The sequence below is a fragment of the Limulus polyphemus genome, unplaced genomic scaffold (genome assembly GCF_000517525.1).
Source record: "Limulus polyphemus unplaced genomic scaffold, Limulus_polyphemus-2.1.2 Scaffold178, whole genome shotgun sequence".
In the NCBI taxonomy this organism is placed as follows: domain Eukaryota; kingdom Metazoa; phylum Arthropoda; class Merostomata; order Xiphosura; family Limulidae; genus Limulus; species Limulus polyphemus.
In genome coordinates this window covers 39,384-53,853 of record NW_013665788.1, presented here as the reverse complement: position 1 = coordinate 53,853, position 14,470 = coordinate 39,384, and the positions used below count along the sequence as shown (strand labels likewise).

At 33.0% G+C, this 14,470-nt stretch overlaps 1 protein-coding gene across 1 annotated transcript in view; it reads right to left on the bottom strand.

The window, feature by feature from the left end:
- The window catches only part of LOC111084936, a 26,533-nt gene that overhangs the window by 5,358 nt on the left and 6,705 nt on the right, over positions 1-14,470 (bottom strand). The window contains exon 2 of the mRNA XM_022381592.1: positions 3,393-3,509. Coding sequence (XP_022237300.1) covers positions 3,393-3,492 — 100 coding nt within the window. The 5' untranslated portion in view covers positions 3,493-3,509. The remainder of the gene's footprint in view (positions 1-3,392; positions 3,510-14,470) is intronic.

Here is a 14,470-nt window from a genome sequence, read left to right as displayed (position 1 = left end):
AAAGCTACACCAGGACCATCTGCACTAGCTGTCCCTAATTTAGTCACCAGTTAGCCATCACCTCTCACCACCAACTCTTGGGCTACTCTTTTACAAACGAATAGTGCAATTGACCGTCACATTATAACGCCCCCACCGCTGAAAGTGCAAGCATGTTTGGTGGGACGGAGATTCGAACCCGCAACCCGCAGATTGCGAGTCGAGCACCCTAACCACCTGGCCATGCCGGGACACACTGGTAAGAAAATTAATTAGATAATTCGACTGTTTTTAATTCTCTTTTTGTAAAATTTATTCGTAAACATTTAAAAACATGATACAAACAAAGTCCAACCATTTTTGTCTTATTTATGAATATCAGTTGGTTAGCTGTTCGTGAAAAAATGTCTTATGTAACAAAATTCTAGCAGACCAATTTTGGTTCGATTTTTTTATATTTCATATCTGATGAATAAATAGATTATTTATTTAATTTAAATTTACAATACATTGTTTTGACTCGGTTTTCATCTAATAAACATTTTACAAAAAGATTGGCGCTTATTTAAGGCCGTGTTTTACGTGAGTTATCATAAGACAAAATCACTCCTACGTTACTATAAACAACATTTTTAATGTACAGTTGCTGTTTGGCTTAGGTTTTCATTCGTTCTGTTTTTGTGGATAATTTCCAAGTGTAAACAAAGTTATTTTCAAAACAACAGGGCAGTTTCTGGTAATTCTGGCACAACTATTAATTAAGATTGTAGTTTTGGACACTACTTCTAATATTTCCCGTTTGGTTTGCCACATATCATTCATTCTAAGCTTCTCCTCCTCATAAAAGTGTTATTTTTAGTTTCTCAATACTAATTTTAATGCGCTGACATAACTTACAAAGTATTGCCTCCAGTGATTGAGCGGTAAGTCAGAGGGCTTATAACGCTACAAATCGGGTTTCGATTCCCGTGATTGGCAGAACACAGATAGCTAATATAAAATACCGAATAACTTAACAGAAAAATATCTGTGCTACCATTACGTCTTCAACTATGAAAGCGTAAGGAAAATAACAGAAGTATAGCATTCAACATGGCTGACCGTGTGTAAGATTCATTAATAATAATATATAAGTGTAAATTATATGTAGACTACAAATAAAAAAACACGTAATTTAACATTAGCTGCTATTAAATATAAAATAAACTAACATTTCTTCCCACTTGCCAATAGAGGCATTAGTCTCTCCTTCCTAATCTCTTGGTCGCTTAGGTTTCTAAAATACCGCCTAGGATAAAGCAGGTAACAACATTCCATCACGATATGAAGCCTACTTTAGTTATCTGCTTCGCTTCTCCAAGCGACACTGAATTCTAGTCTGTTGCAGCAGTATTAGCGAATCAAAGAATAGATTAACCTCTACATCATTTTTTCTTTTCTGAAACAGATAACCATTCTCTTCAGTTAACTAACGAAAGAACCACTCACAACGAGACACCTGTATTCTTACATTGCTTCTAGTAAATGTAACATCTTTGCATTTTACCTGGGTTTTTTATCTGAACTTTTTATCATATTAGATAGCGCCAATTAATACCTTACTTTATTGGCTAATTTACCAAAGCACGTGTGAATTTGTTTTTATGTATGTTAATTAGTACTATACTTGTTACTTTTTTCGTATATCTAGGTAGTGTACTGCGTGATGTTAAGTTACACCATTTACAAGAGCATCGCTTATCTTTTATGTGTTTGTGTTGTAAATAATTATACATTCAAGAAACCCTAGTAATATTAGCACTCATGTTGTTACACTAACTAACTAAACTAAAACACTGTATCTTCATTCTTCTTCACCAAACATAAGATAGGTAACTATTTTTACTTAATGAAATTTATTATAATGTAACGTTGGATAACGTGAGTATCATAGATCTTTAAATATTTTATTTTTCAAGTCTCCTACGAAAGGGCTATGAATCAGGGACAATTCCTACGACTGCCTAATGCTTTACCAACTAGGCTAAAGTGTTAATTCGATAATTACTACTCATAAAAACTTTTAAAAAATCACGTTACTGCAGTTATAGCCTTCAAGGAAATTGCATCAGGTACGATAAATAGCTGAATTTTTCGTACACTTGTTTCTCCAACAGTATTTTATATTTCTCGTAATGAATGTGTTTAAACGAGACTAAAACATAACATAGACAAGGTAAGTGACAACGTCCTTCTTCGTCGCAAAATGTTTATGCATACAATAAAATGTACATTTTTTTCTTTGAATTTATGAGTGAGAAAATATACGTTAACGTAAGCATCTGTAGTCCTTCTCAAACTTATTTACTTATTACATGAAGTAAGGTTAGTGTCTGTAGTTTCTTTCATTTATTAAAATAATACTTAGCTAATAAAGCGGTTGCGTACATTATAACAAAATGGTTTTGGAGTCTTACCACGTAGCTTCAGTCCATGTCACCACGTCCGGTTACACTCTTTCTGACGACCGTGCTTTTTGACAATAATTCTGCAGCATAGTTTCCATTACAAAAGGCTCCGCCATAAGGCTATCACCATCAAAGCACAATACTCTACCATGCATATTTTATAATCCATCTAGTATACGAGAATGACTGTTTCCCAGTGTCACACAAAAATCCATAGACACTGCGTCCTGTAACTTGACTGATATGTCTTGTCACTGACCTTTATGTTCCTGAATTCTCACCTATTATAACACGCTACACTTTACTTACCAAGGCTATAATACAACTTGTTGCAAATCTCTTTCTGGGTGATCCTGGTGCCCAAAATCCATCCTTATTCCTTTGTTTTTCAACGCCATTAAAATCCCAGATCTGAACACATTTTTTATGATCTGAGTGTATAAATATTTTGTTTCGGAAACGGCTGCTTCGTACCCTTCCAAAAAGCGATCAGTTTTCGTTGGCATCACACTAACTACGAAACGCCAAATAATGTAGCCGCCGTGGTTTTCACATGATTTGCTAATTTGCATTGTTCCAATGTACTCATCCTTCTGTATTAATATCATCTTCTCTTCTCTTTATATTACATTTAAAACTTACTTGGAATATCCATTATATTTCAATTCCAAAGTAAAGTATCGTTGAAGATCAAATTAGAATTTTAATTGTATATTTAGAGGAATAATTAAATCTAATAAATCACATATTTATTGAAATAGCTAATTTTATTTATGCATTTTGCTTAATAATAGCTTTAAACAAATATCACAAACATAGGTAAATTATAAAGCATTAAACAACGTTTTATAAACTTATTTAATATTTATTATTATGTTTACGATTTAAGTGACTCATACATGGTTTCACAATAAGTGTGTTTAAAATATTCAACATCTCAGAGTATATATATATAAATGTTATCACCAGCATCAATGGCCGCCGACTCCATCTTCCCCACACAGTAAAGACATAACAGAAGAATAACTGTCCAGAACGCAAAGTTCAGCAGTTGTCGCGTGGTCATTCTTCTTAGGAGCTTACCTGTAAAAGAATTAGTATGTTGTGTCAAAAAAATAATTATGGCTATCATATTACTGTCATTATTGTAAATAACGAGTGAAATACTAAATAATCAGGGATACTTATTCTAAAACAATCCTTCTGTTCTTACTATTTTGACCGAAATATATTTTCTTTAGGGATTATTCTCATGAGGGAGGTAATCCCTCAAATGCTAAGGTACATTTTGTTTGTTTGTTTGTTTGAAGTTAAGCACAAAGCTACACAATGGGTTAACTGTGCTCTGCCCACCACGGGTATCGAAACCCGGATTCTAGCGTTATTAAGTCCGCAGACATACTGCTGTGGTACTGGGAGTCGTATATTTTGTTTTCTTTCTGGTAGTCATATCAAACTAAAGGATATGATTGAAATTATTAACAGTCATGTTCAATTTCGCGCAAAGCTTCTTTAAGATTATCCTCTAGCAGTCCTAATTTTAAAGTGATAGAGTACATGGAAGGCAGCTCGTTAACACTACCCACCGCCAACTCTTTGACTACTCTTTACCTGACATGTTCTGGTGGTTAGGGCGCTCGACTCGCAATCTGCGGGTCGCGGGTTCGATTCCAGTTACCTAACATGCTCGCTCTTTCAGCCGTGAGAGCGCTATAATAGGACGGTCAATCCCACTGTTAGTTGGTAAAGAGAGTAGCCCAAGAGTTTGCTATGGGTGATGTTGACTAACAGCCTTCCCTCTAGCCTATCACTTCTGAATTAAGAAAGGCTAGAGCAGATAGTCATCGAGCAGCTTTTCCCGAAATCCAACAAGCAAACAAGCCGTCACATTTTAACAAACCTGTGGCTAAAAGGGCGAGCATGTTCATGGACAGGTTTCGATCCCGTGACCGAAAGATCGTGAGTCGAGCCCCCTCACTAAGTCGTGCCGGGCCTTTGCTCTGATGAAATATCGCATTTATTACAAAATAATGGATTATGTTTTGCCAGTATAGGCATTATACGCCAGATTACTTGATGTTTCATTTAAGTAACGTTTCAGTTAATCCTTTATCGCAATCCAACCAACCTAACAGGTCCTGATTTTGAGCGAAAAGTTTCGTTGGCAATAACGACCAACATAATAAGATACAGTAAAAATGTTACTATATTTCGTTGTTTCTGACAGCTCCTATTCAACCACTAAAGAAGGGTATGATCACACTTATTATAGGATAACGAACGATGACAATCGTTTATTTCCTGGTTGTTCGATATATCAATATTTTCATTAATGGTTTATAACTCACCCTTCAGAGGATTTGTCGCTAAAAAGATGCTGTGGAATCCTAAATGATTTTGGGTGTTTAAAGTTGTTTTTCTTAGATAACATAGTGTACCCTTTAACAGTTTATCGCCGACTGGACATTCAGAAGACATCACTTTGCAATGACTAGAATGTTTTTAATTTCTTCACAGATGTAGAAATATATTCATAGAGTATTCCAATAGTGTATCTCAAAGAAACTGACAATTTTCTTTCTATTCTACTTAGTTACTGACATTGAACATTTAGATCAAATGACAAAAATACTTTGAAATCGATTTTATAGAGATAAGTAAAATTAAAAACCACAAACACAAATTTCAAAGGAAACAAACTGTACCAAGCAGCTAGTAGATAAAATTAAGGTTGCTGTCGAGATGAAGTTTTAACTGTCTCTTCCACGAGGTGAGTTAGATGCATCTAAAGTCTATTATGATCATAATTTAATACTTTGTTTATGTAGAAGTTTAATTGTAATGTTAATACATTGAACAAATATAAACTAAAATACATTAACATAACAATGTTACATTTTTAAATGCCAGAAATTAGCGAAGCTCGATAAGCCTAATATTCGTGATAGATATCACGCTTTTAAGTTTATCCGTCATCATCCAACTTAGTTAATTGGTTCTGGTATTAAACCAAAAGGTTTTGGATAGTGGGTGATTTGTGGCAAATAAAAGATAGATCTCGAATATGTTTCTCACACCTCTTATTTGAAATAGGTAATAATCAAATTAACATGAATATAAAAACTAATGTAAAAAGAACAAGCAACCCAGTGATATTTTTGTTATGAATATTAGGCCTATTGGTTTCCACTTGAACGATGTTGTTATACAGTTACATTAATTTCTTTCTAGTTTTTTTTTTCCGTCATTGGGAGGATTTTTTTTTTCATTTTCTTAGGGCATTCTACAAAACACACCCTAGAAATTGTATTTAATTACTGCATTTTAAGAGTATTTATCAACAGTTAATTACTGTATATTCACAGAAAAACAAAAACAGAACGAACGGTCATTATTTCATCAGTAAATGTATCAAGTTGCCATCTGCTTTGATTACATTTGTACTTTCAATTAGTTGAATAGTCTACTGAATTGTACTGTAATCTTTACTTTATATAGCTTACAAACAAAGAATTCCTATGAAAATAATGAGACAAAATATTATATTTAAATAGTTGTTTGTTTTTCTCAACAAATGACCGTATATTACCAGTTACAACATTTCGAAACATGAGTTCCCTTAAATTTATAGTGGTCTGAGTTAAGTCTTGACTAAACCAAATTGTCTAAAAGTGCACAGTGGTATGTCTGCGGACTTACAACGCTAGAAACCGGGTTTCGATACCCGTGGTGGGCAGAGCACAGATAGCCCATTGTGTAGCTTTGCGCGTAACTACAAACAAGCAAACTAAATGGTTCACACTTGGCAGAAAGTGTATTTTGTAAGGAATTTTTTGGTCAGCCGTCGAATGACTTTATGAAATGTTTTGCCCATTCTTCTTGTTAGAGCAATGTCGGGAGATGGGCTAAGATATTGATTTACACGCGTTCAAGGTGGTTTTAGATGTGTTATACGAAGACAATCTGCCAGCCAATCCTTGACCTCTGTGATTTCTTAATAAAAAAAATCACCATTATCATGGCAGTAAGAGATCTCGTTTTGTCTTGACAAAGTATGTTCCTTCAGATTCGCAGAAGGTGTGTACGACTTTATCCGGTTTTCAGCATTCGAATAATTATACGGTAATGGTGGAAGACGAAATGCGGAAGACTTTCGAAACGTCGCCCTGTACACTTGTGTCTCTACAACAGGCAGTTGCCATCCATTCTACAAAATGTCGTCATATTAATACTGTTCTTCCAGGACGGATAGCACATGCGCCAAAATGGTCGTTGCACTCTCACATACATATAACGAACGATATATTGATTTTTTGGTAATGCATTCAAGTGTAATATTCTCAAACGCAATAAATATTCCCCCCTTTTAATTTTTTGGTGTAGTTCAATGAAGATTTTATACTAATATTTTCTTTGGATGTGGTTTTTGTCAAGTGGTCTTAATATTATTAAGTTATTTTACGATTTCTTTTACGGTATTGCATTTATTCGACCCTCTACAATCGACAGCAGTTTGAAAGTGAAATTCTTGAAGATAAACTGTTATTGTTGTTACTAAACACAAAGCTATACAAAGGGTTATTTGGGCTCTGCTCATCATGGGTATCGAAATCCGGTTTCTAGCAGTATAAGTGCGCAGATATACCACTGTGCCACTGGGGGACAAGACAAATAGTTCTAGCTGAACTATTAACAACACATGCTTTGTTAAAGGAGGAATAAATATTTTTTCTTATAATCCTTACTTCACTGTGAGTATCTCATTCTGTAAAACGACACTAAGCTCTGTATTTCTGGATTTGAATATCATATTGATAAAATATTAAAATAACTTTACAAATGTTTCATATTATTTTGGGCACACACGTGCAGTCATATGTCTACGTGTTATGGTTATAATTTAAAGAAGGTAACATTTTAAAGCTATTTACAAAGACAGATACTATAGGATTCTTACAAGTTTATCATCGTTAAACACTTACAAGTATTTGAGATCAATTTCCAATTAGAAATTGTCATACATGTAACTTATAGTATGTTCTCAACTTAGTAACTCTACTTGTCTTTACCAATGTTGTACCTCAGTATAACTGCCTGTGTACCTTTAGACAAAAAGGTATGGAGATTTTTGCATGCTGCAGACTACTTAGATAGCTATTTGAACTTTGGTTGAAAGAAGAAACAAGTTGGATTTAAGCATTTTGCTTAGCCTAAGTACTTACAAAGAATGTTCGTTGTTAAATACTTGAAATAACATACATAATGTTTATTTGTTTTCAGATATTAGCGCAAAAAGTTACAAAGGGCTAACTGCGCTAGCCATCTTTAATTTTGAAATGATAGACCAGAGGAAGGGAAGCAAGTGAGCACCACCCACTGCCAAGTCTTAAGCCTGAGTAAATAGTAGTATTTGATTGTCACCTTTATAACGCACTCATCACTCCAAAATGCACAGCGCGATTTTTTCTATTGTTTTTTGGTGTTTTTGTCATAGCAGGACGCGGATTATAAACCCAAAAGACACAAATTGCCGCGCTCAGCCTATATTTTCAAGAAAACGACAGTTGATTGTATTTTGTTTAATTCTATAATATTCTAAGAGATGGCGCCCTAAATCCCCCCCTTTTCATTTTTACCGTGTAAAGTCACTGAGAAATATTAACGTGTTTTCAGTGTATGCTTCTAATAAGTATAAAAGGGACAAATGCATACACATATATCACGTATATGAATTATACCAAATCTTTCTCTCTATCCAGAAATACATTTCATATCGCTAAAGTTACAGTTCAAAAGAAATTGAACAGGTTAATAATGATACTAATGTCAAGAATCATTTTTACTAAATGTAACAATTTTTTCGTGAACACAACCGAAATTTTTTTTATATGTTATTTTCCAGTTACCGCGGTAAATTCAAAACTGTGCTACAAGCTATTGAATGTTAAGTCATACTGAAAAGGTTAAGCTTTTGTGAACAAGTTTTGAGGTACAAATATAAATATTATATGACACTTTTGTTAAGTCTGAAATATCTCTATTCATGTGTATTTAATGAGAGAAGTTCTATGTTGTGTTGGAGTTATACATAATTTTTTATTTGATTTATGTTTGTTGGTTCTGTTTGGGTATTGTATAACTTTAATTTTTTTATTTATATTTTGTTTTCTTTTAATCTCACCTTTATTAATTTATGAGTGATTCTCATTCTTTTTCTCATTATTTAATTGTTGTTATCAAAAGCTCAAACTTTTTCTGTGTTTTAGATAATTTCTTAAAAATATCGACTTTTATGTGACTTATATTACTTAATTACTTTAATTCACAATTCTTTATAAAAATCGTCATTGAACACCAATTTTGTGGATAAATCTACCCCGATATCAATAAACAAAATAGCTAAAATACTAAAAGCTCAATTAAAGGAAATAAAACATAAAAACATTTTAAAAATCATAAATAAATCTTGTTGTTTTTAGTTTATTTATTTGCGAGACAACTGAAACGATTAGATTTAAAATATAATAATCATTCTATATAACTTGCGTAAAACTTTGGTTCTCGAGTTTCTACACTAAAAGTTCCTATCTGTTCCTCAAGGTTTTGTAGGAAGCTCGTTCGAAACGTATTCAGGTAAGCTAAATGATGATGACGTTAAATAAGTTTGATTTCCTTTCCTTACATACTTTTACATGGTCATGCTCTTAAAATCATCCCATTTTATATTTAATTTATTGTTCTATTATGAAAGTAATCTTTATCGAGAATTGTAAATAGATGCTTTAGTGACTGGCGTCATTCTCGCGTACTTTATGTTATCCTAGTTGTTTATCTCAAAAGATAAATATTTAAAGTTCTACTGGTAACTTTGAAGAATATTAAATATTTAAATATCTACTATAATTTTGTTTCTATTTTGAGTGGTATCGTCAATAAATCAATATTTTTCATCCCAATAGTTGTATAAAATTTTTAAATTACCAGATCATATTTTACAAGTTTATCTTGAAGCTCTAAAACGAGCTGAGTTGTATTTTAACATAATGAGTAAAGCAATTTGAAATTATTAGTTGGGAACAAAGGTCTCATATATACCTGCACGAACATTTTAAACATTCGTAACGTGTTGTCTTGCTCATTAAATCCAGTTGTTAGTAAAAAGAGGCTAATATAATTGATATACAGTAATTAATTGCTATTAGTCTTTAAAATGTGATTAAAAAATGTTTGCTTACAATCAAGGAAAAGTATAGTAATTCTAATGGTTAAGACGAAATATATATGTGTATTCACATAGTCAAGTAACCGTATATTTCATTTGACAACATTGAGTCAAACTACAGATTATAGACTAATGAATATTTTTCAAAGTTATTGCCACGTCAGGAAAAATATGGAATGGGCATCAAGTAAATATTCTTACCAAACAGAAATGTTACTTAATGAAGAACATAGTGATACTAGGGTTAGAGTTATTAAAAGGATGATATGATTCAACATGCCAGAGAGATGATGATAGTTTAACGACAGGAACTAAATAAGTAACTCTTACTCCATTGCATGTTGAAACTAAGAATAGGATTAACGACAGAGCAGAGGAGTAATATTTTATTAATACTGAAGATGCTTCTTAAGTTATTTAAGATTATAAATCATCATTTAGATCTGTCAGAAAGTTCCTAGAAGTTTGCACGAGTGACTATCAGCGATACCCAATATAAATTGTTAAACTGGCTAGATCTCTGGAATATATTTCTGGACAGTTGTTTGCTCGTTATGGATTACACTTAATGATCTAAGGAATGTGTTTTAGAAAGCGCTTATCGCCTTCACCGATTACATTAACTTGAGTTTATTTTAGTAGTGAGGAAAGCTCACATGAATTTGGGAAGCAATGTCTTTTCCATAAGAAGATAAAGTGAGGCTGTTCAGTTAGGTTTTTATAATAACATAGAAGCAAAGAATAAAAAGCTCACGTTATTTTACACTCATTATAGCAGATTTTATAAATGTATTTGTACTTCATATTTATGGCAAAGATACTAAGGCTTTTGTCACCGTTCCTAATTATGAGGTATTGACCAGAAGGCAACCAATCCGCAGCATCCATCCACCTAAGGATTGACTATCACTCTTTAAACGCGCTCACAGCTTAAAGGGCGGGAAATATTTTATGGTATTGTACGGATTAATTTGAACCTGGCGAGCCAGGTCCGAAATCCAAAGCTCTATCACATAGCTAACCCTCGCTCCTTTTTTAGAAGCGATAATGTTTGGATTCTATTTATGTGGGATTTCATAGAATCTAGTCTAAAAGTTAGTTGTCGTGGGTAAGGGACAGGAAAAAAAAAGAGATCCTAAATTTTGGAATATGTTATTCTCGGTTCCTTGATAGACTTCGGGTAATTTTATTGTATTGTAGAAACCTGTAATATTGTGTTGTATATTTTGAGCTATTATCGTGTATTATTTTAAAATTTCATTTTACTTTTTGTTTTCAATAAATTTAAGTTGGGGTTATATTGTCGAGTATCATTGTTGGTATGTTAGTAGCAGCATATTTTTACCGTTAAGTCTGCATGAATTTAATCAATTTCTCCTGTATTTAATTTTTGAGTGTGTTTAGTTTTAAATTCAATTTCAGGTTAACTCAGTAACACATGGATTATTAGCTATTATAGCTTTCAAAAAACTTGACGTGCTTTTTCCCTAGGTCTGGGTGAGATTTGGTATGACTAACTTTTTCTATTATTCTTGAGTTTTAGGGGCTATAATTTAATTTAGTATACATTAACAAGACTTATTCGCTTGCTACATGTTTATCTCTCTCTCTCTCAGTTAAACCTGATGTCTTATCATTATTAATATGTGCTTAGCCCTTTTCTTCCCAGTTGTTTTATATAAATTCATTGTGGTAGAATTACTTCCTTTATTGTAAAAATAATTAGGGTTAATTAGAATAAAAACACCGTGAAATTGGTAGAGTGCAATAAATATAAAGATAAATTACGCTTGATAATAATGGGCTAAACTGTAATTTTAAGAGGTGCAGAAGTATAGTTTGGAAGTTGTTTGTGGCGCACGCTTGTCACGTAAAAAAACTGTGATCTGCTTTAGGGAAAGTCGCTGAACTTGAATAAAAAAAGTACATAACGAGGTCACGAATTATGAGAAGTGGGAACTATTAAAATTAAGGTTGCATTTTTTAAAAAAGAGAAAGAACACGCTAACTCACTGTTGTGATTCGAAATGCAGAAGACTTTCGCTAGTGAAGTCAATGTCAGATGTTAATTGTATCAAATTAATTTGAGGCTTTGTTTGTAATTGCAGGTAAGACTAGATACTTGAGTATTACTATTACAGTAATTGTTAAATGAAGGTTATAAAAATTATACACAGAAGATTGTAATGTCTTTTCTTTGAACCATAATAAAGAAATAGTGGCTATTTTATTTTGTGTTTTGTATGAAGGAGTTGAAAATTCATTGATAAAATGAAATGCATTTGGAATATTATTCCTGTTATGAAAACAAAGGTATTTTTAGTATTTATGCAGGTCTTGTGATCAGTTTGTTGACTTCAAATTAGCCTTACTAACAATAGATTAAAATTAATTGTTATGGAAATGTTACTGTTAATAGAATTGTGCGGGTAAGGTTTCGTCTTATGAAGCTAGATAATTTTTGGGTGCTGTAGGATCTATTTTTCACACAACGTATCAATGAACCTAATAGACGGGACGTTGTTTTATCACTTATGATGATATTTTGAAAGTAATATTGATAATAAAGGTCGTTGAATTACTGCTTCTAATTTTTAAGAAATATTCTAATACTTATGAAAATAGAGCAGTTTTGGAAAGTTTCTATGGAGTAACTTTCTTAGTACACATGAAATCATAAAAGCCAAGTGTCGGTCGGTCGGTCAGTCAGTCGATCACGCTCAATTTCTCCGAACTTCGTGAGTTACACGAGCCCAATTCCACTTTTTATTTCCTACAATACTTCGTCTTTTGGTTGCCCGTTCCCATTTTAGTTGAATTCTATCGCTAACGTAGCCGTAAATAATTCCCAAATTTCTGCACTTTTTCTGCTGTATAAAAACTTGTGAAGGAGTGAGTTTTTATACCAAGGATTTATTTAGCTCTCAGTGAAATTAATTTGCCGTTTGTTATGATGAGAAGTTTTTGAACGAGGATCGAGTATTTATAAGAAATGTGGTTTTAAGAGAACTATTGCAATAATGCAATTGATGTTATAAGAAAATAGCTGTGATCATTGAACGCTAGGACAAAGATCGACGCTGGGAGCAGACACTCTTTAGGTAAAGGAGATATTTATTGCTCATGATAGGCCTTGGTTTTTCGAACCTTGAAGGCTCTTTATGTTTCTTATGTCTGTTTACGGGCGGCAAAGTTGCGAATGCATATTGAAGGATTCAAATTTGGTAGGCTTTAGTTTCCCGTCATTTTGAACGGGCTTTTATACTACTTTATCATAAAACTTTGAAGAGGCTGACTAAGAAGATGGCGATCTTAGAACCGTAAGTCCCCTTACACAAGGAATACGCCTGATAATGGTAAGATTGTAAATATGATATTTTTTTTATAATTAAATAGATGAAAGGACTGTAAAATTACACGCCTGTTAGTTTGTCGTTTGTTTTTCACAAATCGTTAGAATATATTGTCAGGGATCATTTAGAAAAGTTTTTTTTTCTGAAATTGGACATTTTTTTAATTAGTTTTAGAATGGAATTTTTCCTTAAAATAACTTGTTTAACTAGGTAACCATGCTGTTACCTAGAAGTACAGTTGCTAGAGTCAAAATATGGATTTGTAGTTTGAGTAAATGATGTCTACAGTATCTCCAGCCTTGTTTGCTTTTTTTTTTTTATACGATCCCTATTTGCATGTTTTTTCAATTCCCAATTTTTTTACTTATCTTGATATGGTAGCTAACTTTATACATTGTAAAGGGCCCGACATGGCCAGGTGGTTAGGGCGCTCGACTCGCAATCTGACCAAACATCACACCAAACATGCTGGCCCTTTCAAATTCAAAATTCATAAATTGTAATGATAATAATCATAGCTAGTTGATACGGTTCATGATGATTTACTGTAGCTATTGACTGTTTAACCGTGCTAGTTCGAGATGTAAAATATTAAGCTGCAGATAAAGATTGTCATGGAGATTTGTTTGAGAATATAGTGGGCATTTATAGTTTCTGTGTAACGAAATTCTCTATATATAATGCATAGCAATGGGCAAGTATATGCCTAGACTAAGACACACACATCCCAATAAGCGTATAAAATGTTACTAGTAGAAAAGAAGCTTTTTCAAATAAAACATATACGTCTCAAATATCGCGAAAATAAACCTTCTTGTCTTTTAAAGTAATTATTCTGCGAATGTGTGTAATAAAGGTTAATATTATGTACACTGATTTTTTAATCCTTCATACATAATATATGGGTTGGCTCCGATTGTATAGTGTACAAAGCATTGAGTATCTACATGTTATAGTCACCTAATATTCATCTATTACACAGGCCTGCGAATTTAAAATTCATGAAAGTCGTTTTGGATTTAATAACGGATTTCCCATAATTCAGCTACGCAGATTTTGAAAATAATATTAGTTTTCTTTTTTTCACTTAATGACTTTTTACAAATCTGGAAGAAAAAAAACTTACTTAGATCAAATTATTATTTCGTTTACCACAATGAACGTTTTTTTTATTATTATGTTTGTTAACAAAATACAATCAAACTGGAGAAAAGGGGAAAACACTGATGTCAAACTAATATGCATCCTCGTTCATCCTGATTTTTTGTGTGAAATCTACGTCTTTTGTCTCAAAACTGCGTGTTGTGATCTTTCTTTTATGTATTGCGTTTGCCCGGCATGGCCAGGTGGTTAAGGCACTCGACTCGTAATCTGAGGGTCGCGGGTTCAAATACCCATCACACTAAACATGCTCGCCCTTTCGGCCGTGGGGGGTGGTATAATGTGACGGTCAATCCCACTATTCGTTG